The 27,321-nt window shown below is 49.1% G+C and overlaps 1 protein-coding gene across 2 annotated transcripts in view; it reads right to left on the bottom strand.

The window, feature by feature from the left end:
- Tanc1 (tetratricopeptide repeat, ankyrin repeat and coiled-coil containing 1) overlaps nt 1-27,321 on the bottom strand; it is a 236,520-nt gene that overhangs the window by 26,355 nt on the left and 182,844 nt on the right. For both annotated transcript variants that reach the window (XM_052182540.1, XM_052182541.1), the window contains exons 10-18: nt 26,419-26,700; nt 24,841-24,992; nt 22,316-22,547; nt 20,434-20,600; nt 18,230-18,837; nt 12,179-12,287; nt 11,376-11,498; nt 4,291-4,527; nt 2,481-2,666 (exon numbers count right to left, since the gene is read on the bottom strand). In XM_052182540.1, the coding sequence (XP_052038500.1) occupies nt 2,481-2,666; nt 4,291-4,527; nt 11,376-11,498; nt 12,179-12,287; nt 18,230-18,837; nt 20,434-20,600; nt 22,316-22,547; nt 24,841-24,992; nt 26,419-26,700 (2,096 nt within the window). The remainder of the gene's footprint in view (nt 1-2,480; nt 2,667-4,290; nt 4,528-11,375; nt 11,499-12,178; nt 12,288-18,229; nt 18,838-20,433; nt 20,601-22,315; nt 22,548-24,840; nt 24,993-26,418; nt 26,701-27,321) is intronic.

Genomic DNA, 27,321 nt, shown 5'->3' with positions numbered 1-27,321 from the left:
TATTGTCCAGACAATTTTTCTACTGACAACACCGTTTCTCTCCCTTCCGGGCCTCCTCTTGTTAAAAAGCGGAGCAGGTACCAAGCTGGAGGTAGGGACGCTTGCCCTTGGGGAGATGACGTATCTGCGCCCTGGACCAGAGCCAGCATCATCCTGAGTGACAGGAGACTCGGACAAAGCCATTTCCCAGGCTCCCAATCCATACTGTTTACAGTCTGCTGGCTGGGTCCATTTCTAATCCATACTGTTTACAGTCTGCTGGCTGGTCCATTTCTAATCCGTGGAGGCCCCAAGCTCCGTAAACAGCAGGATGAAATCACAGGCCTTGAGATGGAGCAATTCTGTGGGCTTGCCACATACCTGGTACAACCACAACATTCTTAGGATTGGACAGGAGGCATCGGGGCAGAGGAGGGGGTAAGAGGGAGGGGCACAAGGGAGGTCGTGCACGCCGAAGATGGAGGACGAAGCCTTAGCCAGGAAGGCAGTGGCTTCTAGAAGCTAGCAAAGCCTGAAAGGGCCTCTCCGGGAGCCTTCAGAGAGAAGCCTGACCTCTTCTCAACTCAGTTTTAGATTTTTTGACCCCAAGATGGTGGTTAAGTGTACGCTGAACATTTGGCCATTTACTCTGATGGTGTTAGGAAATTATATCCTCTTCGGGGACTTTAAGAAATCTAGCTCTTAGCCAGGCGGTGGTGGTGCATGCCTGTAATCCCAGCACTCTGGGAGGCAGAGGCAGGTGGATTTCTGAGTTTGAGGCCAGCCTGGTCTCCTGAGAGAGTTCCAGGACAGCCAGGGCTACACAGAGAAACCCTGTCTCGAAAAATACCAAGAACCACACACACACACACACACACACACACACACACACACACACACACAAAGAAATCTAGCTCTTCTGGTAAAATGGTTACTGGTTTTTTTCTTTTTGAGACAGGGTTTCTCTGTGTAGCTCTGGCTGTCCTGGAACTCACTCTGTAGACCAGGCTGGCCTCGAACTCAGAAATCTACCTGCCTCTGCCTCACAAGTGCTGGGATTAAAGGCATGCACCACCATGGTATGCACTCACTAAAAGTGGATATTAGCCTGGAAAACTGGAATACCCAAAACATAATCCACACATCAAATGAAGTATAAGGAGAATAGAGGAGTGGCCCCTAGTTCTGGAAAGACTCAGTGTAGCAGTATAAGACAAAACCAGAACAGGGAAGTGGAAGGGATGGGTGGGAGAACAGATGGAGGAAAGGGGGCTTATGTGACTTTTGGGGAGTGGGGGGCCAGAAAAAGGGAAATCATTTGAAATGTAAATAAAAAATATATTGAATAAAATTAAAAAAAATGGTTACTGGTTGGGCTGTGTCAGGTTCTGCTCACTGTTCTCCAGGCCAGCTCCTGAGTGGTGAGCAGGACTTAAAAAAAAAAGGATTACTTCCAAACACAGACATGGGTACCATGCGTGGGCGTGTGCTGTGTGTGGGCGTGTACCATGCGTGGGCGTGCATGCACTCATGACTGCCCAGAGATGACTGTCCCCCTATTGGAGTCACAGATTCAGACAGCTGGAGGAGGCAGATCCCGGTGGCCCATGCCTGTGATTCCACAGCACTTGGGAGGCAGAGGCAGGAATATCCAGTTACAGAGACTAGGCTATTTGAGGTCTTGTTTTAAAAAACCAAGACAAATACAAGAGGAAAATAACTGCGTCTTCAGATATGTGTATTTAACAGTATTGTTTATGCATGCCAAATATTAGCTAGGCAGCAACACATGCTTATATGTTTATCTGCCATCGTGTGTAAGTGCCAAATGCCAGCCAGCCAGCTTGGCATTCAAATTCCAGTTATTTTGGGGAAAAGAATATTACCAAACACTGGCACCTCTAATTGCTCAAAGATTACAAAGAGTGAGAAACACCAGCAAAAGGGGAGCAAATGTTATATTCGCAGTCAAGGCCAAGAACAGGCCAGCTGCTGCTGATTAAATCTTCAAAACTAGAGCCAGTGACATCCAGAAGGAAATGGAGTGAATCTGCCCTTCGGTGTAGCAACTTCAAGTAGTGAGCATTCATCCTCACAGGCTCTCAAAGCACCCAAGCTTGGCTTTTAAAAACACGTCGAACGCTCCAGAATGGTTTCACAACTATGGCTCCATGTGATTGTAGTCTAAAGGTTATAGGGACAAAAGAAGGAACTGAAGGGGCCAGGAGGGAAGAATCAGGCAAGGGAAGAGCAGACAGGAGAGGAAGTGAGAAGGGAGAGACCGGACACCCGCCAGAGCTCTTGAGGAGAGCATTTCTCTCAGCACCTTGCTCGCAGCAAGGACGGCAGCACTAGAAGCACTCCGTTAGTCAGAGCCAACGCTACTTTCTGAAATCTCCGTTTCCTTTTGTTGCTTGTGGTTCTCAACTTAGAAGGCTGTGAGCACACAACTGGGCCACAAAGCCTCTCGCCTCAGGAAGGAAGCCCTCAGCCCCACTCACCGAGCTGTGGCCCATGCTGGCGGCTGCGGTCAGTGCCTGCTGCAGGGCTTGGATCTTCCTCAGGGTGCCAGGGTGGGGCGGGCCTGCCGACCACTCACAGTTCAGTAGGTACTGGAGAATGTCACTGTGGCCCCTCAGCGCGCTATGGACAAGTGCACACTGGCCCTTCTTATCCAAGTGGTCCACCTGGGGCAGAAGCAGAGGCAGCAGTAAGCACCCCTTTACTCTGGGAACACATACATGTGCCCTGAAGGCTACATGCAAATCCACGCTACTGCAGAAGAACAAGGGTTCACATTCCAACTTATCTTTCTGGACAACACTGAACCTGTGACTTCTTTCATTGTGATAAGAACACTAATCCAGGCCTCAGGTTCCCTTTGCAGGACTAGTAGCCATAAGACAGTCTCCTCATACAGGCATCTCACAGCAAACTACATGAAGTTCACAGACTGAACCCCCAGATAAAGCCCTATGCTTCCCAGCGGGGCACTAAGATGAAGTATTTTCAGGCTGCTCTGAGATGTTTAAATGGGAGGGGGGTTGGTCACGGAACCAGGGAGCCAAAGAAAGGAAAGGGACACAGATCTATAAGAAGAAGGACAGAAGGGAAAACACGCAGGGAGGTGACCTGGGGTATCCTGGCTTCTAAAGGAAAGACACACAGCTGGGAGACGCCGGCGAGTCGGAAGAAATCTGTGAGCGCTGCATGTCCCCTGAAAGTGGGATCCGGGTAGGCACCCCTGAGTTCCTTATCTAAGGCAAGGCGTCCCAGGATTGAAAAAGAGCCCAAAGCCCAGCTCTGACATGTTTGCAAATTAGGGGCATGCTGCCTCATGGCTTGGACTCTGCGAGAGTCCCCAACATGACAGCTAGCCTCTTCCTGCAAGCTCTCAGATGTGACAGAGGCGAACTGCTACACTCTCAAGAAAGCTCTGAGATAGTGGTATTCAGAAATCGGGCCATGTGCCACATAGCAATAAGGCATACACCCCAAACGCCAGAGCTGTGGTTCAGGGGTCTCAGATTCTGGACTTAGAACAACAACAACAACAACAACATTTCTGTACCTACTTTAAGCCTAACAACTAACTAGGCAGAAGTGCTTTATGCACTGTTATTCAACAGGTTCATTTGCCTGGGAAGCGCATATATGCTTATGTTAAGCTAAAGAGGGCGTGTGCTGAGTTGAGCGTTCATCTTGGCAGACAGTTAGTGATCTAGCGGCCACAGCAAGAGGTTGGCGGAAGGCTCGCAGGGTCATGGGATCCCAATGGACAGATGGGAGGGGTGGCCTCCAGTGTCCCAGTGTCCCAGGTGGGAAAAGGAAAGATGACATTAGGCAGTTCCCACAGCTCAGGCACAGACCTAAGAACCAGAGAACTCACGGGATTGTTTTAAAACAATAACGAAATGGAGTAGAACAGGAAGGGGAAGATGAGGTGTGAGGTAAACATTTAAATTATTTCACCAGGGCTGGCAAGATTGCTCAGCAGGGAAAAGCACTTGCTGCCAGGTTGGATTCCCAGAATCCATGCAGTAGAAGGCAAGAATCAATTCCCTCCAGTGCACTTTTTCCTGAACTCCTCCTATGCAGAATAGCATATACATACATGTGCACGCTCTCCCTCCCGGGGCTCCCACTCAGACACTGGCTCCTCTACACTGATTCTATAATGTCTCAAATCACTGCACCCGACAAACTGAAGTCCATGAAGCCTGTCTGGCCCAGGGGCAAGCAATCCCAGTAATGACAGGAAGATATTTTCCGCCCCCTTGGACACCCTGTTGTCACCTTCCAGGTACTTACCCTTGCCCCCTTCTTGGTCAGCAGACACACCAGCTTCATGTGGCCGGCGGCAGCCGCATAGCACAGGGCGTTCATACCGTTCTCCGACATCCCATCCAGGCAGGCACCAAACTCCAGAAGGAGAGTCACAACCTCCTCGTGACCAAGGTGCGACTGGACGCACAGGATCGGGGCATTGTTCAACACTTCTGTCCTGTAGTTCACGTTGGCCCCTCCCAAAATCAGCAGCCGGCTCACCTGTTGGGCAATGCCCCCAGCAAGATTAATATCTCATATGTATGTTAGTTTTAACACACCCGGAAAGCAGGAAGTTTCTGCAGCCTTTCAGTTTTATTCTACCGGATCTCAAGCTTGAGATGTACAACTAGCAGGAAATGCATGCGTGTATCTCCTATACCCGCAGGAAATGCACGCACACTCATACATGTGCATCTTCACTAGCAGGAACCTGCCAAGTTTCTCCAGATCACGGGAAGCAGAACTTCACTGTGATGCAGCAAACCCACGTCTGGAGCTTCCTTCAAAATGAAAGCAGAAGCCTGAAGCAATGTGCATGACACGTTCCCACAACGCCATTCACCAAGCTGAGGTGTGGAAGCCACTCCAGGGCCCGCACTGAGCAGTAGGCAGGGAGGGCCATGTCACCAGTGGGGAGCTCAGGCTTAGAAAGGAATTCATCCATGGAATGGGACAGCAGAGAGTGATACAAAATACACTAAATAAACAGGAAGACCAAGACCGTCACATGACCCTATTAAGGATGCACCCAAAGTGATCACAGGACACTGTTAAGGATGTAGCCACAGTGATCACATGACTCTATGAAGGAGGTACCCAGGGCTGGTGAGATGGCTCAGTGGTTAAGAGCGGAGGTCATTAGTTCAAATCCTAGCCTGGAGTGAGTTGGGGCGGAGCGCATGGGCAGGGCTGGAACAAGAGGGAGAAAGGGAAGGGGGCCTGGAAATACATAAGTAAATCTTAAAAAAAAAAAAAAGGATGTACCCAAAGTGATCTCAGGACACTATTAAAGATGTAGCCACAGTGATCACACAAGCCATGAGCTGAGCACAGCTCCCAGACCATGGACAGAGTGGAAACCAGAGTGTTCATTGGCTAAAGAGTTTGATCAAATGAAAAGTTTTGGAGATTTACAACATGAAATATGAATATACTTCACTAACCTGAACGAACACTTAAAAATGGTTAAGGTATTAGTTTTCTAATACAGTATCGGGGCATTATATTATAGACTTTTAGTTCATCACAAGTGGAAACAAAATGCTTTCAAGTGCACAGTAACCCCTCCTCCTTCGTCCCTCGTCCCCTACACTGGGTGGTGAGGTTTTTTTTTAAATGTATTTATTTATTTTGGCTTTATGTGTGTGGATGTTTTGCCTGCATGTGTGTCTGTGTTATCACATGCATGTCTGGTGCACACACCAGGTCCCCTATAACGGAGTTATGAATGGTTATGAGCCACCACATAGGTGCTGGGAATTGAACCCAGGGACTTTACCAGAGGAGCAAGTGCTCTTGACCCTGAGCCATCTCTCCAGCCCCTGGGTGACACAGTTTTAATGATTTCTAGCTAACACTGGTATTATTAGTGTAGAGGCTAGACCTGACCAGCCACTAAATAGAGAAAGTTCATTAACAATGAAATAATAATCAAGGATTAAATCCTTAATGAGATAAAGCCAAAATGAAACACGAATGCTCCCTTTGCCCGACAACGAGGAGATAGAGCACAGCAGTGTCTGTGTGTCCTGGGGACTGTCAGCACTGCACACTGACAGGATGTCCTCTGCCGCTCACACTGACTGCTGCACACAGCACGGCCTTAGATAGCAGGGGGCGTTTCTGATCTGCACATATTAAAATGAAATCACTGAACAGATGGACATTTCTAGCCACACTAATCTCCTTCACATCTCCAGATTTTGAGGAAAAAAAAAAAAACCATAGCACTTTCACACCTAACTGGTCCTTTTCATCAGCTCCAACCCTGCCCTGGGAGATCCGCAGGGCTGACGGTTAGATGTGGAAACCTCAGTGACCTGTCATTTGACTAGAGTCGATCGGGGATCATAAAAAGATACAGGAACGAGATGGGCATACACAAATTCTGGGTAGTTCAGTGCTCCGTCCACAGAGCAGCCAACAGAATATTTACAACTATAAGTCTAGGAGATGATTAGTAACAGTGGGAAGCTACAGCCCTCGATGGCATCTTGACACGGTAGAACCCAAAGTCTGAAATGTTCAGGGGTCAGCATGCTACTTAAGCTCCAACTCCTCAAGTCAGCAGCCCCCAGCTCTCTCTTTGCAGGGTCACCCCCTCAGCGCAGGTCCCCTGCCACAGCAACTCTGAACAGACCCCACCATCTTGAATGCTTGTTCCACAGACAGCAAAGGCCATTTCTTACGGGTCTCTACTCAACAACAGACCCCAAAGTGAAGTCCCCACCCTACTTCCTGCGCACTCCGCTCACACATAGACTCCACGCCCTCTCCATCCCTCCACATGTTCCTGTCTTCTTAGCTCACTGCACTGGACATTGGCTCTGAAACAGAGGTGCACAGAGAGGAGATGCAGGGAAAAGCTCTTCCACAGTCAGGGACAGCACACACGCCGGGTGTTTCTCATCACTGGGGCCAAAAGTCACAAGAAATGGTAAGCCACACACTTGTAATGAGGACGCCCTGTCAAGTCATCTGGCCACCCGACCATCAACTGGGCTGTCCACCTCATTAGAAGGATCGTCATCATTGTATAGCCAGACCCAGGTCAACACCAACCCAGTCTCCCACTGTCAGTGAGCACTTAGAGGTGTGTGTGTGTGTGTGTGTGTGTGTGTGTGTAGAACACAAAGGAAAAGGCACTCAGAAATGTGAGAATCTAGCAAACAAGCTGACTGATTCCTACAACACAGTTAAACAGGTTCCCCACTCCTTAGAACACCTCGTGACTCAAGTACAATTGCAAAGGTATTTCAAAACTGTTAGTTAAATAAAAACAAGGAATAACTATGATCAGTACGGAATAACAAGCATTGTTATGCTGAAGAAGTACTTGGGTGTTTTACAAAGGCCTCAGAAATCAGTTTGAAACAAGATGGACAGACATACATACAGACTCCTCAGGGCCGCCATAGGACACGCAGGAATAGTGTGTGAAGATTTTGCTGGCCAACTCCATGTCCCCTTCCCACCAGCCCCATCCCTTCCCTTACACAAGAACCTAAGGGGTGGGGGTGGGGTGGGGTGGGGGTGGGGGAGATAGGATAAATGGTCTGAATTAGCGGCTCTCAAGGCAGTCTTCAGTTTTCCAGTGTTCTAGGTCCCTCTAGGAAGTAAGCATGTCACCCAACTCTGCTCAGCATGATCTCTTTGGGAACCTTGGTGGGGGAGTGCATTCTGCCCTATGGAGTGGATCCACTAGATCTGCATTCTGCCCTATGGAGTGGATCCACTAGATCTGCATTCTGCCCTATGGAGTGGATCCACTAGATCTCATGGTCTTGTATAGAGGCTCAGGGCGGAAGCTTTCTCACCAATCTACACTTAGTCTGCTTTGGTGAAACACATTTCTTTTGTTGCTGCTTTGCTGTATTCTCACCCTTAGAACGCTACCAATGTCTAGATCTTCCTCTTCTCATTGTTTATAACTACGGGCAAACTTGATGTCACCCAGAGCTTCAAATTTCCAGATGCCTGGGTCCTGGAGATTTGGCGTGTGTGCGTGTGTGTGTGTGTGTGTGTGTGTGTGTGTGTGATTTGGATTTTTCCAATGCCCTTTTCTGGTGTGTCTGAAGACAACAAAATAAACAAATCAGGGTTAGGGTCAGGGATTAGGGGTCAGGGATTAGGGGTTAGGGGTTAGGGGTTAGGGTTAGGGTTAGCTTCCCAGGAAAACGGACTTAGCAGGCAGGGCTGTAAAGACACCAGATGACAAATACACAAATACGCCCGCCCACAGACACACTAGGTCGGGCTCGAAATCAGGCGTCCTGCCATCCTCGGTGCACCCAAACCTCCGCTCCCCAGGTGAAAAATGACAACAAATGTACCAATGCCTGGGTGGCTGAAAAGATTAAAAATGAGTGTCAAAATAACAACACTCCCCTCCCCACCAATGAGAGAGGGAGCCAGAGGAAGGGAGGGAAGGAACGTGAGGGAAGTAGAGAGAAAGACAGAGACTGACTTAGCACTACAGCAGTAATTTAAAAGAGTTAAATAAATATTAGTAACTACTGCTGCCATCACTGTTTGTGGGTTTTCAGAGTGCGGTCCCTGAGACCTATCTCCCACAGTACCCTGTCTTGTGTGCACCCCTAGACTATCCACAGCACAGAGCAACAGGCTGGCGGCCCTTCCATGAGTTGTGGGTACCACTTCAGGGTTGCCAGGTGCCTGCAGCCTAGTGCGGTCACAGTTTCCAGAGCCTAGGAGAGCAGCAATAAAAACAAGTCACCTGGGCGCCCAAGGCATGCCGGGCGCTTTCCCAAGAGTTTTCCCTGACAGCTTCTGAGCCCTGGGAGACTGTTTTTGTTGTCTCCATTTCAGAGGTGAGGACTCAGAGGCTCTGAGCGGGGTAGGCAGGGTTAGGGCAAAGACCGCTCAGGACACAAAGCTAACCGCTGCCCCCGGAGCAGCAGAGACACAGCAGGGGTGTAGCAGACACTGTGTGGCCCATGGGAAGGAGCAGAGGAGATGACTCATCCTATACACTCCTGCCCATCTGCAGGAGATTTCGGAGTCTTTACCACACAAGCTCTTTAGCTAACACTAAAGTGGAGAGGCCAGCTAGCAACAGACACAGAAGGGGAGCGGAGCGCCCCCTCGCCCCCTCCCCCCCCCCCACCCTACAGCAGTGAGGACCTGGAGCCCCTCCCCTCCAGCAGTGAGGACCTGGAGAAGTGCCAGTCAGCTCAAGCTGGGAGCCAGCACCCTGGAGGTTTACAAAGCGGGGACATTGAAAAGTCCTTCCTGCTTGATTGTGACTTGAAGTATAAAATCTCCTTGAGCTCAGCCAAGGAAAGTGAGGCCATGCTGCTGCCTCATTCCTGGTCTCCTGTCCTTTCGGCTGAGAAAAACACCAGAAGCCAATGCTCCCAAGGCTACGGGTGGGGCAGGGGCCGGCACCAGCTATAAGACAGCACTTGAGGAAGCAACCGGCGGGGGAGGAGCTGGGGGCTCCAGTGGCAAGGATCCCAGTGGGCCAGGCGGGCACAGGCTGCCATGACCCTGGCCACGGGGCTGGCCATCACCAGCATGCTTCCGAAATTACCAAGCCCTCATTTCAGAGCAAGTCATTTTAATTTGCCAAAGTGGCAAACTGCAATTATTTTCAAAATGACATTCATTTCTGTATGACAACAGTTAATACTCTCTAAAAACAGTTCCTTAATTGCATGCATAATTTTAAATTGCTGTAATTTGTCCAATATTCTGTGAAAACCTTTTTTCTCTCTCATCAAAGACTTACAAAGACAAAACAGGAAGATAATGAAGGGACTTGAGATTCCAGATCCAAGCTGTGCAAATCTGGGGACGGTGCAGAGGTAGGTAACACTGGAATCTTATAAAGTAAGGAACACCTCAAAATCGCTAGTGTGTTTCGAGGAAAGCCGACAGCCTAGAGAGGAAAGCCTTTTAATCCAGCCTTGAAAACCTGTGTTCAAGAGACTATGGCATAGCCGGGCGGTGGTGGCGCACACCTGTAATCCCAGCACTCTGGGAGGCAGAGGTAGGTGGATCTCTGAGTTCGAGGCCAGCCTGGTCTACAGAGTGAGTTCCAGGACAGCCAGGGCTACACAGAGAAACCATGTCACACAAAAAAAAAAAAAAAAAAAAAAAAAAATCCAAAAAACCAAAAAAAAAAAAAAAAAAAAACAGAGAGAGAGAGAGAGAGAGAGAGACAGACAGACAGACAGACAGACAGACAGTGGCATTTCCCATCCACCCTCCTCCACACTCACAGCCTGTGTACGTCTACACCCATGAGTTCATCAAAGTATGGAGGACAGATACTGCCAGCTTATTCCTGCTCTTTTATACTTTACTAATTCTACAGATAAGCCAAGGGCTTGCTAGAGTCAGAAAGATGACCAATGCTATAGTGACCTAAACCTGATTTCTTATAAAATCAACGCAGAAAAACGTCACAACATATCTACCTTTTCGTGACGTCTAAATTTAGAGTCATCCACTTTTGGAAAAACCTCCATCTGGTATGCAAGGAATACCTGGGACAAGGGACAGCAGTGTGAACTGCTCCTGCAGTACGGAACTGGTTTCTTGCCTGTCTACTTAAGAAAACCTGCATTGAGGGCTAGGGCCTAGGGAGTCCTGTATCCACTCAGAGACTCTCTTGCACAGTCACAGTTTGGGTGACTGAGGGATTGGGTACAATTACCACTTCTCAGTGGTTTTCAGTACTCAGTCCACTGGGAAAGGCCTCCAGAGTTTCTGCAGCAGGGCGTGTCAGGAGCTGGGGCTGGGCACTTCTGTGTGCCCTTCACCAGAAAGACCTGGCCTGTGTATGATTTTGATTTTAAGACTATGTTATACAATCTGCAAATAGGGAAGGAAAATCTGTACAGCAAGACTATCATAGCATGACTGCATAGTCACTGACCACAGAACAAGAAGGTCTTAGCTCAGCACGCAGTCAGCGGAGCACTCTGTCCACTGCCAGAAGTATGCTCTGCGCTCCTGGCACCCGCAGATAGCTTCCTGGGACCCATCATTTCTGTGTCCTCAATGCTTAATTTAACATGATCCAGGAAGAGGTGGGTTGCTATAGTAGCTCAGGACACAAAAAACCCAGCTTCCCTGCAAAGCTCTCTGACCTTCGGTTTCCTTTGTGAACCTCCTCCCCATCACACCCTTTCTGAAACGGGCACCACAAAGGCTCCGTCTACCCAGATCTCCCTGCAGCAGCAAACCAGACCTGCAGGGGGAAGTGGGTGATATGAGGAGGGGAAGCGGGCAGCAGGAGACACTCTGCCTCCCCTGGAGCCATGGCTGGCAGGACTGGCAGAGGAGGAACGGGCCAGGTCCCTGTGCAGAGGGATGCTCACCTTCACATTGGGAGTATAGAGATTCCTGAGCGAGGCCAGGGCAGCAGACAGTCCCTCTGTGCTGTAACCGATCCACAGGGCCTGCAGATGGCTCGAGGAGACTCCAGTTTTCTTACTGAGGCCCTAGAAACGACCAAAGACAGACACCTGTGAGTCTCTCAGCTCAGCGGCGCATCGGTTTGAACGTGGGTCCGCCCAGCACACTGCACAGATATACTGTACAGAGATCACAGGCCCTACTGTGCAGAGAGGACCACTGTAATCTTGGTACTTTGTAAATGGAAAACAACAACAACAACAACAACAACAACAACAAAACAACCAAACCAAACCAAAAACCCCTCAAAGCCAATAAAGGCTCTAGACCAGCAGTTCTCAACCTGTGGCTTGCAACCCTTGGTGGGGGCGGGGAGAGCGGGGTGGAATGACCCTTTTACGGGATTGCCTAAGACCATCAGAAAACGAAGACATTTATAACAGTAGCAAAGTTACAGCTATGAAGTAGCAACAAAAATAATTTTATGCTTGGGGGTCACCACTCTATGAAAAACTGTATTAAAGGGTCACGGCATTAGGAAGGTCGAGAATCACTGCTCTAGACAGGAAATCCAGGGGGAAGGGGTACACATCAAATGTGACTTTGAGAAACAAGGAGGCCAATATGAAAAGATACCGGCTATGGAGGGAGCTCTGGTTCTTTGCTTTGTAAAGTGCAATAAGGAATGGACGCAGGGCTCACAGACACTAGAGGTGGCCAACGGACTGTCTGGAATCAAACCACAAAGCCCCCGCACCTCACTCACCTTGAAAATGTGCGCCTTCAGGATGTGATGGCCGAGTTCCATGGTCTGCTGGCGGTTCAGCTTGCTTTCCTGCCGAGAGAACATGAACGCCAGTAGAGCGTGCCCATTCCTAGGACGAGAAATACAAAGGCTCATGACAAAGGCTCCCATCTGTCTACACCGCAGGCCCTCAGAGGAGGACACCCACTCTGCCCCTGAGCTGTCATCTGTGGGAGGCAGCATGAGCTCAGAGAACATTCAGGCTGCTGTTTATACAGAGGGCAAACGATGATTATTCTGCAGTCATTCGCAGGGCCTTTTCTGGGGTGCCCTATCTGTAGGTCGACCCTTGATGCCCAACTTTCCAGAAACATCACTGTCTGAGCATCACATTCACTCTCCCACCACCTGGATCTTTGGTCAAGACTGTCACAAAAATGCAAACCGCATGGCATGAAGTCACAGCTATAATCACGATGCCTACCAAGGTGGCCAAGTCTAAGCAGATACACAAGGAAGAGCTTACTGGATGAACACCGGACAGGGACGGGACACGATCCTCACTGACCGCGGCCTCCCCCAGCCCCACCTCACACTCATCATCCCTAGTGGAGCATAAGCGGCAGGAGACAGGCCTGGCCTTATGGGGGAAGGGACGAAAAGGCAGGATCTGCATGGCAACAGCTCGGGGGGGGGGGGGGGGGAGGAGGAGGAGAGGGGTGAGCAGGGGGAAGAGAGTCTAGAAGACTGGATAAAAGCCATGGATCTCAAACTCACACTAAACAGCCTGCCTCTGCCTCCTGGACCAGGCTGCAAAACTCAGTAGGTGTCTATCTACTAGAAACAATCCTGCTAAGAAAGAACCCAGGAAAAACAATCCCACTCACGGTAAGGAGGTGAGAGCCCTCTGCAATGAAAATGAAAAGCCACTGAAGAAAGAGACTGAAGAGACTAGAATGTGAGTGCACTGTCGCTGTCCTCAGACACTACAAAAGAGGGCGTCAGATCTCATTATGAATGGTTGTGAGCCACCATGTGGTTTCTGGGATTTGAACTCAGGACCTTCGGAAGAGCAGTCAGTGCTCTGAGCCATCTCTCCAGTCCAGAAAAAGTCATCTTTAAGGTCCATATGACAATACAAAAATGTGGAAAATCCAAATACGATCCCGTGTAAAAAGAGCAATACTGGAGGCACAATATTTGATTTTAGTATATACTAGAGAGTCACAGTAACAAGAGCCAAGATGATATCAGAATAAAACCAGACACACAGACCACTGGACCGGACCAGAGACCCTGCGGCCACCTTATTTTCTAGATGATGCCAAGAACATGTGCTCAAGAAAAGACAGATTCTTTAACAAATGATGTTGGAAAACATCTACATGTTGTTTTAAAAAATAGAACTATAAACATATATATACGTATGTATGTGTATATGTATATCTCTATATCTATGTCTGTGTGTGTGTATATACACACACATACATATTTTGTCCAGCACAAAAGTTAATCCAAATGATTAGAGACCACTGTAAGATCTGAAAATTTGAAACTTCTAAGAAAAATACTCTACGATACCTACGTAGGCAATGACTTTCAGGACACAGCGGCAAGCAGCAGAGAGCAGAGCATGAGAGTGGCGCCGTCAGTGTAGCGAAGGAGAGCACTCCCGTGTGAGGAGACCGCCCACAGCACACACTCCCTGCCAGGCACTCATCCGAGAGAGGATTGACACCCAGAACGTACCAAGAACTCAAAAACATTTCACACAAAAGGGCAAGAAATCAAATCAACACATGGAACAGACGCTTCTCAAAAGAAGTATAAATGGCCAGTAATATGAAGACATGTTCGTTTTCAGCCACTAGGGAAATTCAAATAAAAATATACTGAGAAACTATCTCACATCAGATGACATTTATCATCAAGGAAACAAGGCTGCTGCCTTGGTAGAATGATTGCCTGGCATGTATGAAAATCCTGGCTTTGGTCCCCAGTATGGCGGAAGAGATCGAGGGACACGTCTGTGATCCTGGGACTTAGATGGTCAAGGAGGATCTGATATCAAGGTCATTCTTGCACGGCCTGCTGACCTAGGATACGTGAGACCTAGTCCCAAACAAGATAGCAGTAAGAGAACGATAAATGCTGGCCAAGAGGAGAACCCGTACATATTCTTGAGGTTGTATAATGTAGACTGTACAAGCCACCATACAAAGCATTATGGGGGTTCCTCCAAAAACATATTCCTGTGCATATACCTTTAAGAATCAAAGTCAACGTACAACAGATATACCCTATGGTACATCACAACTTTCACTATAGGTAAGTTATGGGAATAGCTCAGCCTACGTGAGGTACTTGTTGGCTTATGAAAGGAGAGGCAGGAGGCATAACCTGTATAGTGGAGTACTGTCCAGCCACAGAGAAGAAGGAACTCATGCTATTTATAGGAGAGGCTGGAACTGGAGTTCCTCATGTTAAGTAAGCCTGATTCAGAAGAACCAGGGCATCAGGCTTCTGTCCTATGTGGCATCTAGAAGAAACCGCCATGAAACAGGGAGAAGGCCTCTTGGGGGTAATGGGAGGGCAAAACTGGGTAGTGGGAGGGAGGGACTGTATATAATTGAAATACATTAAATACATATATGAAAGTGTACAATGAAACTATTACTCTACATAATTAATTATGCATTACAGATGGCCCCACTGTGGGCAACACACACAGACTTCAGTGGCCAGCCCAAGGGTTTCCAGGGCTCTCAGCGAAGCACATGGCTTCCCACCTGTCTGAAGTCCTATCACTGTTTCTGTGCAGCCCCACGCTAACCACCGCCGACGCCTTCCTGTCTGTTCACGCTCCATGCACTCCACTTTAGATCCAGAAACTGAGCTTAGCTATTTCTTTCACCCACGTGACCTTGGGAGTGCTATGCCCTGTCTGCCTGCATGAGAAAACAACCTTCACAGGTTAGATGATTTGTCCAAGACCAAATGGCTAATAACCCAGGGAGGCCAGTCTGCACAAGAGCTTGGGCTTGTGGGAGAACACTGGGTACACCCTTCAGGAGGTACCCAACTGCAGGAGACACGTATCACCGTATTGAAATTCAGCTAGAAAAACCCTGCAAGGAGGAGATGTGGCGAGAGAAACAGGAGGCAGCCCCAGCCTGAAACAGTCCTACTTCCCTTCCTTTGAATTTCCGCTTCCCTTTCCTTGGGGAGTACAGCTTCCCTTTCCTCAGTGACTTCCCTACAAGACCCCAGTTTCCTGCATTACTGAACCCAAACCACAACTTCCCGTCTCCTCTCTGTGCCTCCTTACGACCCAGAAGACACCCATCCTCAGGTTCTCCTGAGGATTCAGGGCTAGTTTCTAATAGCCTCCTCCAAACCCTCACTGCCCTTAACCTCTCTCAGGATCTCCAGCCCCCTTCCCTGCAACCTTCCCCCCGCATCCCACTCCCCATGTCAGCCACACTTCTGTCACTGATGTTCAATCTACTGACTTCTCCAACCAACCCTGCCCCCGAGAGAGGTTCTCCACAGACTCAAACTGCTCTAAAGCAGAGCCAGCTCTGACTGGAAAAGGCCTGCCCCATAGCTCCTCCTTTCTTCAGCTTTCTCCTTCTGCAGCCCTGCAGCCCCTAAGCCCTGAACCCTCCCCCTCCTGCCCACTGGCACTCCATTTCCCAGAACCTTAGAGTGCTCCAGGGATGACAGCTAAGAGTCTTCTCTAGAATACACTTCTGCTGACTCTTCCCAGTCTTCCACACCATGACAGAGCTCCAGTCAAACTAGGTGTATAGCTGCCAGAACACGCCCTGTGCTGCTTCCAATGGCTCTCCCTGTCAGCAGCAGTTTGTTCTGCCTATTAATATCCTATGCCCTTTCTTCTTCATGTTAACTGCACGGAGAAAATAGCTGAGACTGTTCTAGATCATGAGTCCTTGGGAAATGTTAAGGAGGTGAGAAACCCTGGCTATGGGGGTCAGGGGATTCTAGCATCACACCGAGGTTTAAAACTGCGTGTCTCCTACTTCGTTTGTTTGTTTTCCTAGACAGGGTTTTTCTCTGTGTAGTCCTGACTGTCCTGGAACTCTCTATGTAGACCAGGCTGGCCTTGAACTCACAGGGATCTGACTGCATCTGCCTCCAAAGTGCTGGGATTACAGGTGTGCACTTTAATCTACCCGACCTGTGTATCTCCTTTTAGAAATGTTTGCCACAATCTTTGAGGCATCCTTGCAAAATGAAAAACAGAAAACATGTGAACGAAAAGAACAAGGCAAAGTGCGTGAGCGTACTCGACTTCAAAACTCAATACAAAGCTCCAGTTCTCCAAACAGCACGGTAGTGGCAGAAAAGCCCGCAGACCACTGGACCACAACCGTACACTCACATTCTTGCAGCCAATTCATTTTCAACAAAAGTAACACTAACGTACAATGAGGAAAGGACTCTCTTCAATTGAGCAGAAGAATATAAAACTGGGGCTACAGAGAGCTCTTCCAGCAGTCCTGAGTTCAAATCCCAGCAACCACGTGGTGGCTCACAACCATCTGTGATGGGATCTGATGCTCTCTTCTGGGCAGATAAAGCACTCATGCATAACATAAATAAATCTTTTTTTTTTAAAGAGTATAAAACTGAACAATCTTTCGTCACTTTAAAAAAAAGACTTAAAATGTGAGACTAAGCTACGGAGTAGAAGGAAAGCAGGAGCACCTTGGCGGAGTTCGAATGAACACGGACTGCCCTGAAGAAGACCTCGGAAGCGTTGGAAACAAAAGAAAAGCAGACAAGCAGGGCTGAGGAGAGAGAAGTCAGCGCAGGGACAGCCTACGAGATAGGTACATTCACGAGACGCTCTCCTCAGGCCCTGGTGACTGCCATGTGTCTGCTATTACTGTTCCTGGAGCGGCCACCACACTCAGATGTGCCTTGTGCTGTACAGCCACCACTGCCACCACTGTTCAAACTGCAGCCAGGGTCACCAGTGACTACAGTCCGGCTACTTCCTGCTCTAACACCAGCTGTCTACACCATGTGAGTCTCCTCATGTTCTTTCTCTCCACAAACCCAAACTGCAGCTGACCTTCCTCAACAATGATCTCTCCATGTACCTTGGCGAGCGGTGTCATCATCATCACCCACCCTTTGATGCCTCTGGTGATCTGCTTTCGGGAGCCAGCCTGCTGAGCTAAACCAGGTCTGGAAGATAATAAACCCTGAGTCCAGTGCCACCTAAGGAAACAGCCACAGCACTGCGCTTTACCCATCAGTACGGGTCGGGAGGGCGGTGACCACGTGGCCCCCCGGGGACACACTGGCCTCTTCGTTTCTAGATCAAATCATCTGGCCCAGTGCCCACCGAAGTCCCGAGGAGGCAACCCAGTCGCTTGCCCGCTCATCACTAGAGTAGGAGGCGATCCTGACCCAGAGAGGAGCTGCTCAAGAATGCAGAGATGCAGGCGAGAGACAGAGGGCAGAGAATGGCCGCAGCCAAAGGCCCCGAGCCTCCTGGCCGCTCACCTGTTTTGTACTAGGAGCCAGGCAAGCTTGTCCCCCTACCTTCCTGGGGTTTGAGTTGTAAGAACTGCATCCTGCCTGGCTTTGTCTGTAAGGGGACAGCCAACTGGATTATAGGGCTCCCCTCTGTCCTCATATATCTGTGACATGGCCAAGGGCAGTCAGGAAGTGGCAGGGGGTTAAGGATCCACCCTCCCAGCCCACCCCTCCCCTGGCCACAGGCCAGCTTGCTATTCCATTCCCTAAAGCAGAGACATAGTACCCACGTATGGCCCTGCCATGCTGGTGGGGGGAGGCAGGTCAAAGGAAACAAAAATAGCAGCTAGGAACCTGCTCCCTGGCACCACCCAGCTTCCCTTCTACCCAAACACACTAGACGTGTCCTGCTGTGCCAGCACTCAAAGGAGGGACACTGTGTAGAAAGGTGTGGATTATTTTCACTCTCTCCTAACCAACTATGGGAAATAAGGAGCAACAAAACTGAAGGGTACTTGGTCCCCGAATCCCCACACATGCCCGCGGGAGCTTCTGCTGTACCTGGGCTCACACAGGAAGGCCGTGCTTTCGCCATCCGCTCTCCACACCAGCCACTCCCTGAAGGACGGGTGGCAGAACATGCGGGTCTTGTCTCTCCGCTTAATGAGGAAGCAAGAGAGGGCCTCCATCCTCTGCTGGAAGTCCTCCCAGCCCTGCTCGCCCTGGATGTGGCCGGCATTGATAGCCTGAAAAATCTGCTCGTCCGTCATGGGGTGGAGGGAGGCGAGGGCCACGTTCAGAATGGGAAGGGCCCGGTCAAAGGCAGACTGCGTCATGAACTTCATGTTGCACTGCAGCAAATAGAGCTCGGACAGAGACACGGGCACCACCTTGTAGCTGGCGCTCTTTATGACCAGGTGGCCCCGCTGGAAGAGGTCCAGGGTGAGCTTGAGGTACAGGTAGGACCCGAGGCTCCGCAGAACCAGGTGGCTGCTGACTTTGCTGATGAGGGCGGCGTCGGCCTTGCCGTTCAGGGAGATGTTGCTGAGGATGTCCTGGCTGCTATGGACCCTGTGCTGGACATAGGCGTGCAGGTCACTGTGAATGTCCTTGTTGTCTGGGAAGTCGTCTAAGGAAAGCTTGACGAGTGGCAGTGCACTGATGATTTCCTGGGGGGACACAACAAAAATCTCGCAGTGTTAGTCCGCAGAGTTTCCTCTTTCCCTTTAAACCAGCCCGCTCGCTCCGGTTCAAGGAGGATTTTCATGGATTACAGGGACTCGTTGTTTTGTATTAAAACATGTAATAGGATGAGGTACAGATAAAAAGCTTAAGTGAAAGAAATCCCGATGCGAGATAGGATCTTTCCCAAAGCCCCCACTGAGGAGTCTGAGCCAAGAGAGCAGGGGGAGGGGCCCAAGGAGACAGCAGCGACAGGGCCACACCAACAAAGGGGCAGTGAAACCCTGCAGGTGCCCTGAGTCCCAGAATCCCTGAGCGGCTGGGTCTAGAACAAGGGTAAACACAAACCAACACTACGCATCTAAGAGCCCAGCCAGACACGGAGATAAGAAGTGCCCTCTCCGCATCAGACACCAGGGCTGGGTGACCCTACAGGAAACTGGAGACGCCCGGCTCCGCCTGGGTCCCGGACAACAGGCAGCAGAAATCCCTGCCTGCTCCAGCACAGCATGTTCTCATTTTAAAAGAATTTTAATTATTCTTTTTTTTTTTAATTACTTTGTTTTGTCTGCATGTCTGTGTACCAAATGCATGACTGGTACCCATGACAAGGGTGCTGGATGCCAGGGAGGCAGAGTTATGGTGGTTGTGAGGCACCATATGGGAGCCAGGAAGCAAACCCAGGTTCTACAAAAGAGCAGCCCATGTTCTTAATCGCCGAGCCATCTCTCCAGCCGGAAGTGAACTGCTGGTTGAAACTGAATTGCACAGGCTCACTGATGCTTCCAAGATAAGTTCCGAACCCCAAGAAACAATTGAACTTCTCACTAACATTTCTGAAACTCATGCCCTTTTAAAGGTAGTAATGGCAGGAAGAGGGTAGTGGACGGCCGCTTCCATGTTGCATGTGATCTTAGCACTGGTCAGCACAGAAACGCAGGAACAGCTGCTAGACTATAAAAATGGATGACCCAAGCCAGATGGTGGTGGCCCATGCCTGTAATCCCAGCACTCTGGGAGGCAGAGGCAGGCAGATTTCTGAGTTCAAGGCCAGCGTGGTCTACAGAGTGAGTTCCAGGACAGCAAGATCTATACAGAAAAACCCTGTTTCGAAAAAACCAAATCCAAAAAACCAGAAAAAAAAAAAAAAAGAAAAGAAAATGGATGACCCAAAAGGTTATAAAAATAACTGTGCCACTTAAATGTAGGTTTAATGGCAAGTTTTAATAAGGAAAAAGAAAGAAGCGTGATCACCCAGTTCCACGAAATGAAACAAGTCACACCCATAGCAAGCGGCCCCCAAACCTTGGCCGGAAACTTCAACCAGCACACACCTCGCTACAGTAAGCCAGGCTTACACACCGCCATCTCAGAAGGACGGGGCCAGCTCACTGCTGCTGGGAAGCTTAGCTGACACGGTGACAATCCTTGTTCCTATGGGACTCTCTGGACTACTTTTTCAAAGTCTTAATAATAGTTTTCAATTCAGTAGCCAATTGGGTTCTAACACTAGGCAGGAAGCACCCGCCACTGTATACTTGGGAATGTGGGGCCTTGGAAAGAGAGGGGAGAAGATTTGTTACCTGAAAATTTGTTCTCACGGTCACGATCAACTTCAGCCAGGTGGGGAATTTAGGAATAATTTTGGTAATAAACGAAGACAGTGTATCTCCATAATCAGGTTTATGAAATTCAGCCTCATTCAAGCCGTCTATCAAGATGATGTAGTCTTCTTCTGGGATTTTCTGCTCTAAAAAATTAAATAAGTTTTCCAAATTAAGAAATTATACGTTTCTATAACATGGCACCACCCAGTGCATTTTAACACACAGCTTAAAGTGTTAGCAAAACCTAAAACGGTTTACATATGGCAGAAGACATGTTTTCAACAAAGCATATTTTCTATTAAATTTATAATGAAAAACAGAGCACTGAGCCAAAAGAAAACCAGTTCTTACAAGTTTTCAGAAACATATTGCATTACAGACATTAGCAGAATCTCAGTCTTATATATAATACAGCAAGCTCTTCCTAAACTTGGGTAGCCTGCAGCCAAAGGCACTGACACGCAGACCGCCTAACCCTGGAACAGACACCAGGCCCTACACTGGGACTCCTCAGCTGCCTGACTCCAAGGACCCAGCGTTCCCCACGCCACCACTGAGGCTGTGGGTTCTCAGTGATGAAGCACTGCTTCGCGGATGTCCAGAGAAGGTCCTTCACACAGCAGCCTAAAGCTAGTTTTCTACTTATTAGCAACAGCTTTCTGCTCAGGGCACAGAGCAAACATGACAGCCGTCTCAGGCCCTCTTTCTAGTATCTTCTAGCAGAAGGTGCTTTGTAGACGGGTAACTCACAAAGGAGCAAGGTAAGGGATAGAAACCTTTTTTTTTTTTTTTTTTTTGGTGTTTTGGATTTGGTTTTTTTCAAGACAGGGTTTCTCTGTATAGCCCTGGCTATCCTGGAACTCACTCTGTAGACCAGGCTGGCCTTGAACTCAGAAATCTACCTGTCTCTGCCTCTGCCTCCCAGAGTGCTGGGATTACAGGGATAGAAACCTTATGGATCAATGATGTCACTGACACTCCTACCTGGGAAGGGGAAAGGGCGGGGGTGAGGGGGAGGAAAAATTACATGTAAACTCCTAGAAATGGTCTTAGGTTTAGATTTCAACTCATCTAATCGGGGTTGGGTCGGGGGTGGGGGGGAGGAAGGGAGGAGAACATGTCGGAAGATTCCCAACAACGCACTGGTTTCCCTGCGGCCTGGAGGGTAGATTCTTCAGTGTGTGTATTACCTACACGGATTACTGTTATGTGGGACACCAGATTATGCTTCCTTGAAATGTGGACAACAGTGGTGGAAAAAACAAGGACATAAGTCCAGGCAGCCCCCTGCCCACCCTTTTAGCTTACAGCCAGGAGAAGACTTCCTACCAGAAGAGAAACAGAGTGCAGGGTCCCTCCCAGCCGCTGGAGAAGCAGACAAGGCTGGGTATCAAAGCTTACGAACTACTTCCCACTAGCATCAATTTTCCCATGGATCCCTCCCTCCCAGTTTCCTGCCTCTGAAGGCCCACACTGTTTCCTGTTTTGTTTTGACATGTTGCCACTCCCAAAAGTTCTGCCCTTTATTGAAGATCCTTCAGAAGGCAGTCTTACAGCTCTGCTCTCAGTTAAGCACCCGCGTCCATGCACGATAGGTATTCATGAGCTCTCCTGGTTCCGTTATGTCACAGACCAAGTGTCAAACCTTGGTAGGACAGTAAGTCTACTCTTCCCTCCAGTTACAAGGCTTCCACACCAGAGACACAGCATCAGAAACGCATCCATCCCCAGAGGATGTGGTGGGATCAGATGTGTATCGAGTCATCTGTGTCCTGTGCCTGCCACCCCAGGGCTAAGCTGACCACCCTTCTGAGGACCACGTGGGCATCGGCGTTTCCCCAAGGCTTCTGGTAGATACCGTGTCTAAGGCTTGTCAGTGGCTCCAGGACACCCCTCTTGAAAGCAGCCACGGGATCCTGCACACAGGAGCGGAGGCTCAGCATACTCTGCAGCTGGGGCTCCTTGACCAGAAGGTCTCTGTAGGCAGCCAGCTGGTGGGACCGGCACAGCAGGGCTGCGACGCTGTGCACGAACTCGGGTACCAGACACGTGTAAGTGTTGTCAGCCTGACAGTAATGGTAGGCCACCACCTGTGGAGAAGCGGAGACATTAGCAGCACTGTCCCACCCTCTCCACAGCCCCTTCCATGAACTCAAACAGGAACGCAGCGGATTCTTCCTGAGATAAGACACGAGTGTCTATTCCCTAAGACTGGGTCCCTGAGTAGCTTAATTGATACACTTATTCTGTTCTTCCTTGGTGTGATTTGCTAAGTTCTCAGCAGAGTTTCAGTTGCAGGCACAAATCCATCTTGATTAACAAAAAATTCAGGACAACTGTACTCTGTATTGAATGTAGATTAGTGAAAGTCATTTATAAAACCTAATGCCTAGCCTGGCTTAGAGCGCTTCCAAGCAAGCCGTGTTCCCAAGGCTGCCATCTGCCCTGAATTTCCATTCTCAAGAACAGCGGCACCCTGAGGGAACCCTCTGCTGATCCAGAAAGCACAGGATCAAGTTGGTGGCTAGGAACCCAAGCTGTAAAGTCACAGCGACTCCCTCCTGGTAGAAGGGGCTCTCACCCCGCCCCCTCCACACTTGAAGGGATGTTATGGAGACATTCAAGGGAGAGCGAAGCAATTACCAGATATGTGCCTGTTGAAGGGGCATGAGGGAAGGAGGAAGGGAGGGAAGGAGGGAGGGAGGGAGGGAGGGAGGAAGGGAGGAAGGGAGGGAGGGAGGACCTGCCTACAAGCTGCAGGTTCCCTCCCTCACACAGACTGGCAGCAGCAGCAGGATGTCTGTTAGATACCTCTCCCACCTCTGCCCAAACAGTGCCAGTGCCGGAGCTCCTGGGAACAGGGGTGTGCTTTACAGAAATAAAAGCCCTACCACTCGGCAAAGGAGGATCCAAGCAAGAGCGAGAGCGAGAGGTGCGGTGCGCACTGTGCTTTCTAGAGGGCCCGAGTCCCCACCGGCCAGCTCAGGCAACTCTGAGGCTTCTGCAGCAGCAGGCCACAGACCACTGGCTTCAGTGCGTCATGGAGGCCACGGATGCAGGGTAAACCATGTCGACATGACAATGCAGTTCCATGGCATCCTAAGGCAGCCTCTTAGCAGGCGTCAGGAGTATGTACAAGGCAGCTTTTCTAAGGGCGGCGCTTCTCAGCCTTCCTAACACTGTGGACCTTTTGTACAGTGGCTGTGTTGTGCTGACCCCACCACCACCATACAATTATTTTCATTGCTACTTCATAACTGTATCTGCTACTGTCTGGAAATAGAGGCTTGCCGTGACCCACTGTCTTAGGGTAATTTAGAACTGTATTTTCCAGTGTAGATTAAATCTACCATCACCGCCCTTCAACTTCCACATACACAGAGATGAGCAGAAGCCTACATGTGGCCCCCAAACCCATGGCAGTCATCGTAAGCCACCCGGTACCACACTGTCTTGAACAATGTTTGATGATAGCATCCTGCTAACCCAAAGCAGGCAACAAAATCCAACTGTGATTTTTTTAAAGTTTGAATAAAGTTAATTTAAATCATAGGCTAGAGACAATGCAGCGACACCTTTGCTTCTGTAACTTGTGGGGTGATGTGTGCATGCATGTTCTAAGATGAGCCTCTTATTTAGGGTCACAGTCACAGTGTTAGAAAGACCACCATACAAGGGTAGCTTTAAGGCCGGCATCTTTCATCTCAGATCGTCCCTTCAAGACCAGAGGGCTGCTCTGAATCAGTAGTCAGATGGGGACTCTCTGGGCCACAAGCAGCTGTCTTCTGGGGGCAGGTGACAGTGGGAGGGGGCTGGGCTGAGTGACAGCTCATTAAGGTAAGAAATACGACTGCTTTCATGCAGAAAGGTGGCCCATGAGCCAGTATTGGACAGAGCAGGAGGAGGAGTTCAGAAAATCTTTGATGATCATGCACTTAGAGACAATGTCAGTCGAGGTTCTTTGACAACCTCCCCAGAAAGCTCTGACAGAGGGGTGCAGAGGATGCACAGGACCACAGGGTGCAGGCAGAAGTGGTCTGGGCCAAGCTGAAAGCTTCTCTTATCTCCTGCTTACGTGGCAAAAGGAAGGGCGTGTTCCCGTGCCCTCGGATGTGAGGTAAGTACAAGGTTTCTCCTCCTGCTGCCTCAGGGAACTCTGAGCTCGGTTCAGAAGAACAAAAACCTTCTGCGGTTGTCTTTAGGACTTATTCTCATGAGAGCCTTTTATTTAGAGCACTCAATCATACTTTATCAAGAGCTACACTACACTTCAGCACCAAGGAGTTGTTTCTGCTTTAAAACCCCCTTTCAAACTCATTTTCCAACACCGCACGCACATGCACATCTCTATCTGGAGGGCCCGGTGAATCCAGAGCGGGTTACCTTAGAAGCGAGGTATTTCACTGCATCTTCTCTGGGCCTCTGACTGTCAGCAGTGCCAGGCCCAGCAGGTGTTCTGGTCACACCGAGAGCACTTGTGGAAGGACTTGGTGAAAGTAATGGAGTGCCAGGAAAATCCTGGGCAGGATCTGAGGCTGGAGAGAGAGCCACAGATTGGACATCAGCATGCGCTAGAATGAGTGTAGAATAGACTTCCCAATTAGTCCCAGACAAATCGAAATAGTAATGAGCTAGTGTAACTCAAACTGAGGTCTGGAATGAGCATCCCAACTCCTACGCCATCTCCTTCCCTGGAGAGATGACTTCCCAGGTCACATCTCTTCTAGGTCATATCTACATCTCCTTGTAACATCACCTCACTGATGTTACAAATTGTGAAAAATCTGTAGGGGGGCAGTGGTGGCACACATCTTTAATCTTGGTATTCAGGAGGCAGAAGCATGCAAATCTCTGAGTTTGAGGCCAGCCTGTTCCGCAAAGTGGGTTCCGGGAAGGCCAGGGCAGAAAAACCCTGCCTCAAAAAAGCAAAAATGAAACAAAACAAAAAAACCTCACATAACTCTCTTGTTCTTGTTTATATTTCAAGATATTTTCTGTAACAGGTTCACTGCACATGGAACAGTCAGGGAAGCCAGGCCTGGTGGTGAGCGCAGCATGAGATCCTTGGTGGATCTCAGCACTCGGGGCAGGGGCTGTGGTAAGAGGATCTCAGGTTCAAAGGATGCCTGGGATGCGAAGAGGCCTGGGACACGGTGAGAACGCCAATGTTTAGCTAGTCTGTCTCCCATTTAAATTAGTCTTCCTATTTTTTGGTAAAGCCAGCAGAGAAGAAAAGGCTGTGGTAAACAGGATATAAAAGAATTCTGCATAGGATAAAGGGAGGTAAGCTAAACACATACGCTCGCACAGACACACACACACCAAAAAAGAAAGAAAAAAATGCATTAGACTATATATCTGCCTTGTTTTTCCTGTAGTCTGAGCACTTGGTTTTGAGATCCAAATTTCCCCTGGTCACTTGATCAAAACCCTCTGTAGTAACGGAGTCTTTCATGCAAACCCCCTTTATGGAAAGAGGGAGACAAGGGCTCCACGTTATAAGAATACAAGCCGGGCAGTGGTGGCGTACGGCTGTAATATCCCAGCACTCGAGAGGCAGAGGCAGGCAGATTTCTGAGTTCGAGGCCAGCCTGGTCTACAGAGTGAGTTCCAGGACAGCCAGGGCTATACAGAGAAACCCTGTCTTGAAAAAACCAAACCAAACCAAAACAAAACAAAAAAAAGAATACAAAAGCCCAGACTGTAGCTAATACACCTCACAACAATGGGAGACTCATACTCACTCTGTCTGTCTGTCTCTGTCTCTCCCCAAAACAAAACATCTCCTCACACTTCCAGGACTAGAAGTATCCAGACAGTTCACTTAACTATGAACTTAGACCCAACACAGTAGGAGGAACAACTCACAGAAAAGCTAGTTCCTGCTTATCCAAACAGCAGTTCCCTCCATCTACTGTGCATTGATATAACAAGCCAGATAAGCAGCAAGCACGCACGTACTTTTGGGCGAGGAATTAGGACTGCTGGACGCGATCTGTCTCATGCGGCTCCCATGACAGCTCAGAGCCACCAGCTTGGAAACGATGGCTGTCTTCCCAAACCCGACACTGCCCACGACCACGGCTCCTCTGTGTTCTGCCAGTTCTGGGTTCCTACAGCTTTCCTCTATCTGCTGAAAGAGCCAATCCCTTCCCACAAACACAGAGTCAGTCGTGATGCTTGGCACTTCAAACAGCAGGGGCTTCAGCAAAATCTCCTGTGGTTTGTAGGGAGCAAATCGTGCTTCAAGACAAACAACAAACAAACAAACAAACAAACAAACAAATAAACATCGTTAGGGGAAGGTGGTGTCATTTAGGATAAAAAGAAACATATGTCTAACTTGGTTCTATAAATTTGTCTTTATTCATCCCCCACCCCAGGTATCCTGTTACAATGACTGCCCAATCCTTTCACTTCCAAATTATTTTCAGAAAGCAAAGCAAAAGCCCCAATCATGTGGGGCTCGTCTATCTGAAAGCACATGGAAGACTGGTTTCTTACGCTCCTGCTCAGATGAAATCCAAACAGAGATTCCCAGACTGGAGAGCACAGCCCTCTCTGAATGCAAGGGTGCTTTGCCCACATGATACAAGGCAGGGTGTGTGCATGACACACAGCTGTGCATGACACACAGCCATAGGATGTAGCTGATAGGGTCTAAGGCACTGAAAACAAACCAGAAATGCTTGGTGAGTGGCATGGCAACTATCTTATCACAGAATTGTTTTTCCATTTCAGAAATGTTAATTTAATTACATGCTTTAAGCAAGAAGCCCCAAGTTCTCAGAGCTGGCTCCCAGCAGGCCTTTCAGATCCCATTATTTTTAAAGAACAGCACAAACACACTTCACATCACACTTG

This window comes from Apodemus sylvaticus, chromosome 5 (assembly GCF_947179515.1).
Source record: "Apodemus sylvaticus chromosome 5, mApoSyl1.1, whole genome shotgun sequence".
NCBI lineage: Eukaryota > Metazoa > Chordata > Mammalia > Rodentia > Muridae > Apodemus > Apodemus sylvaticus.
Note: the sequence above shows the minus strand (reverse complement) of the source record. Positions and strands in the feature narration are given on the sequence as shown.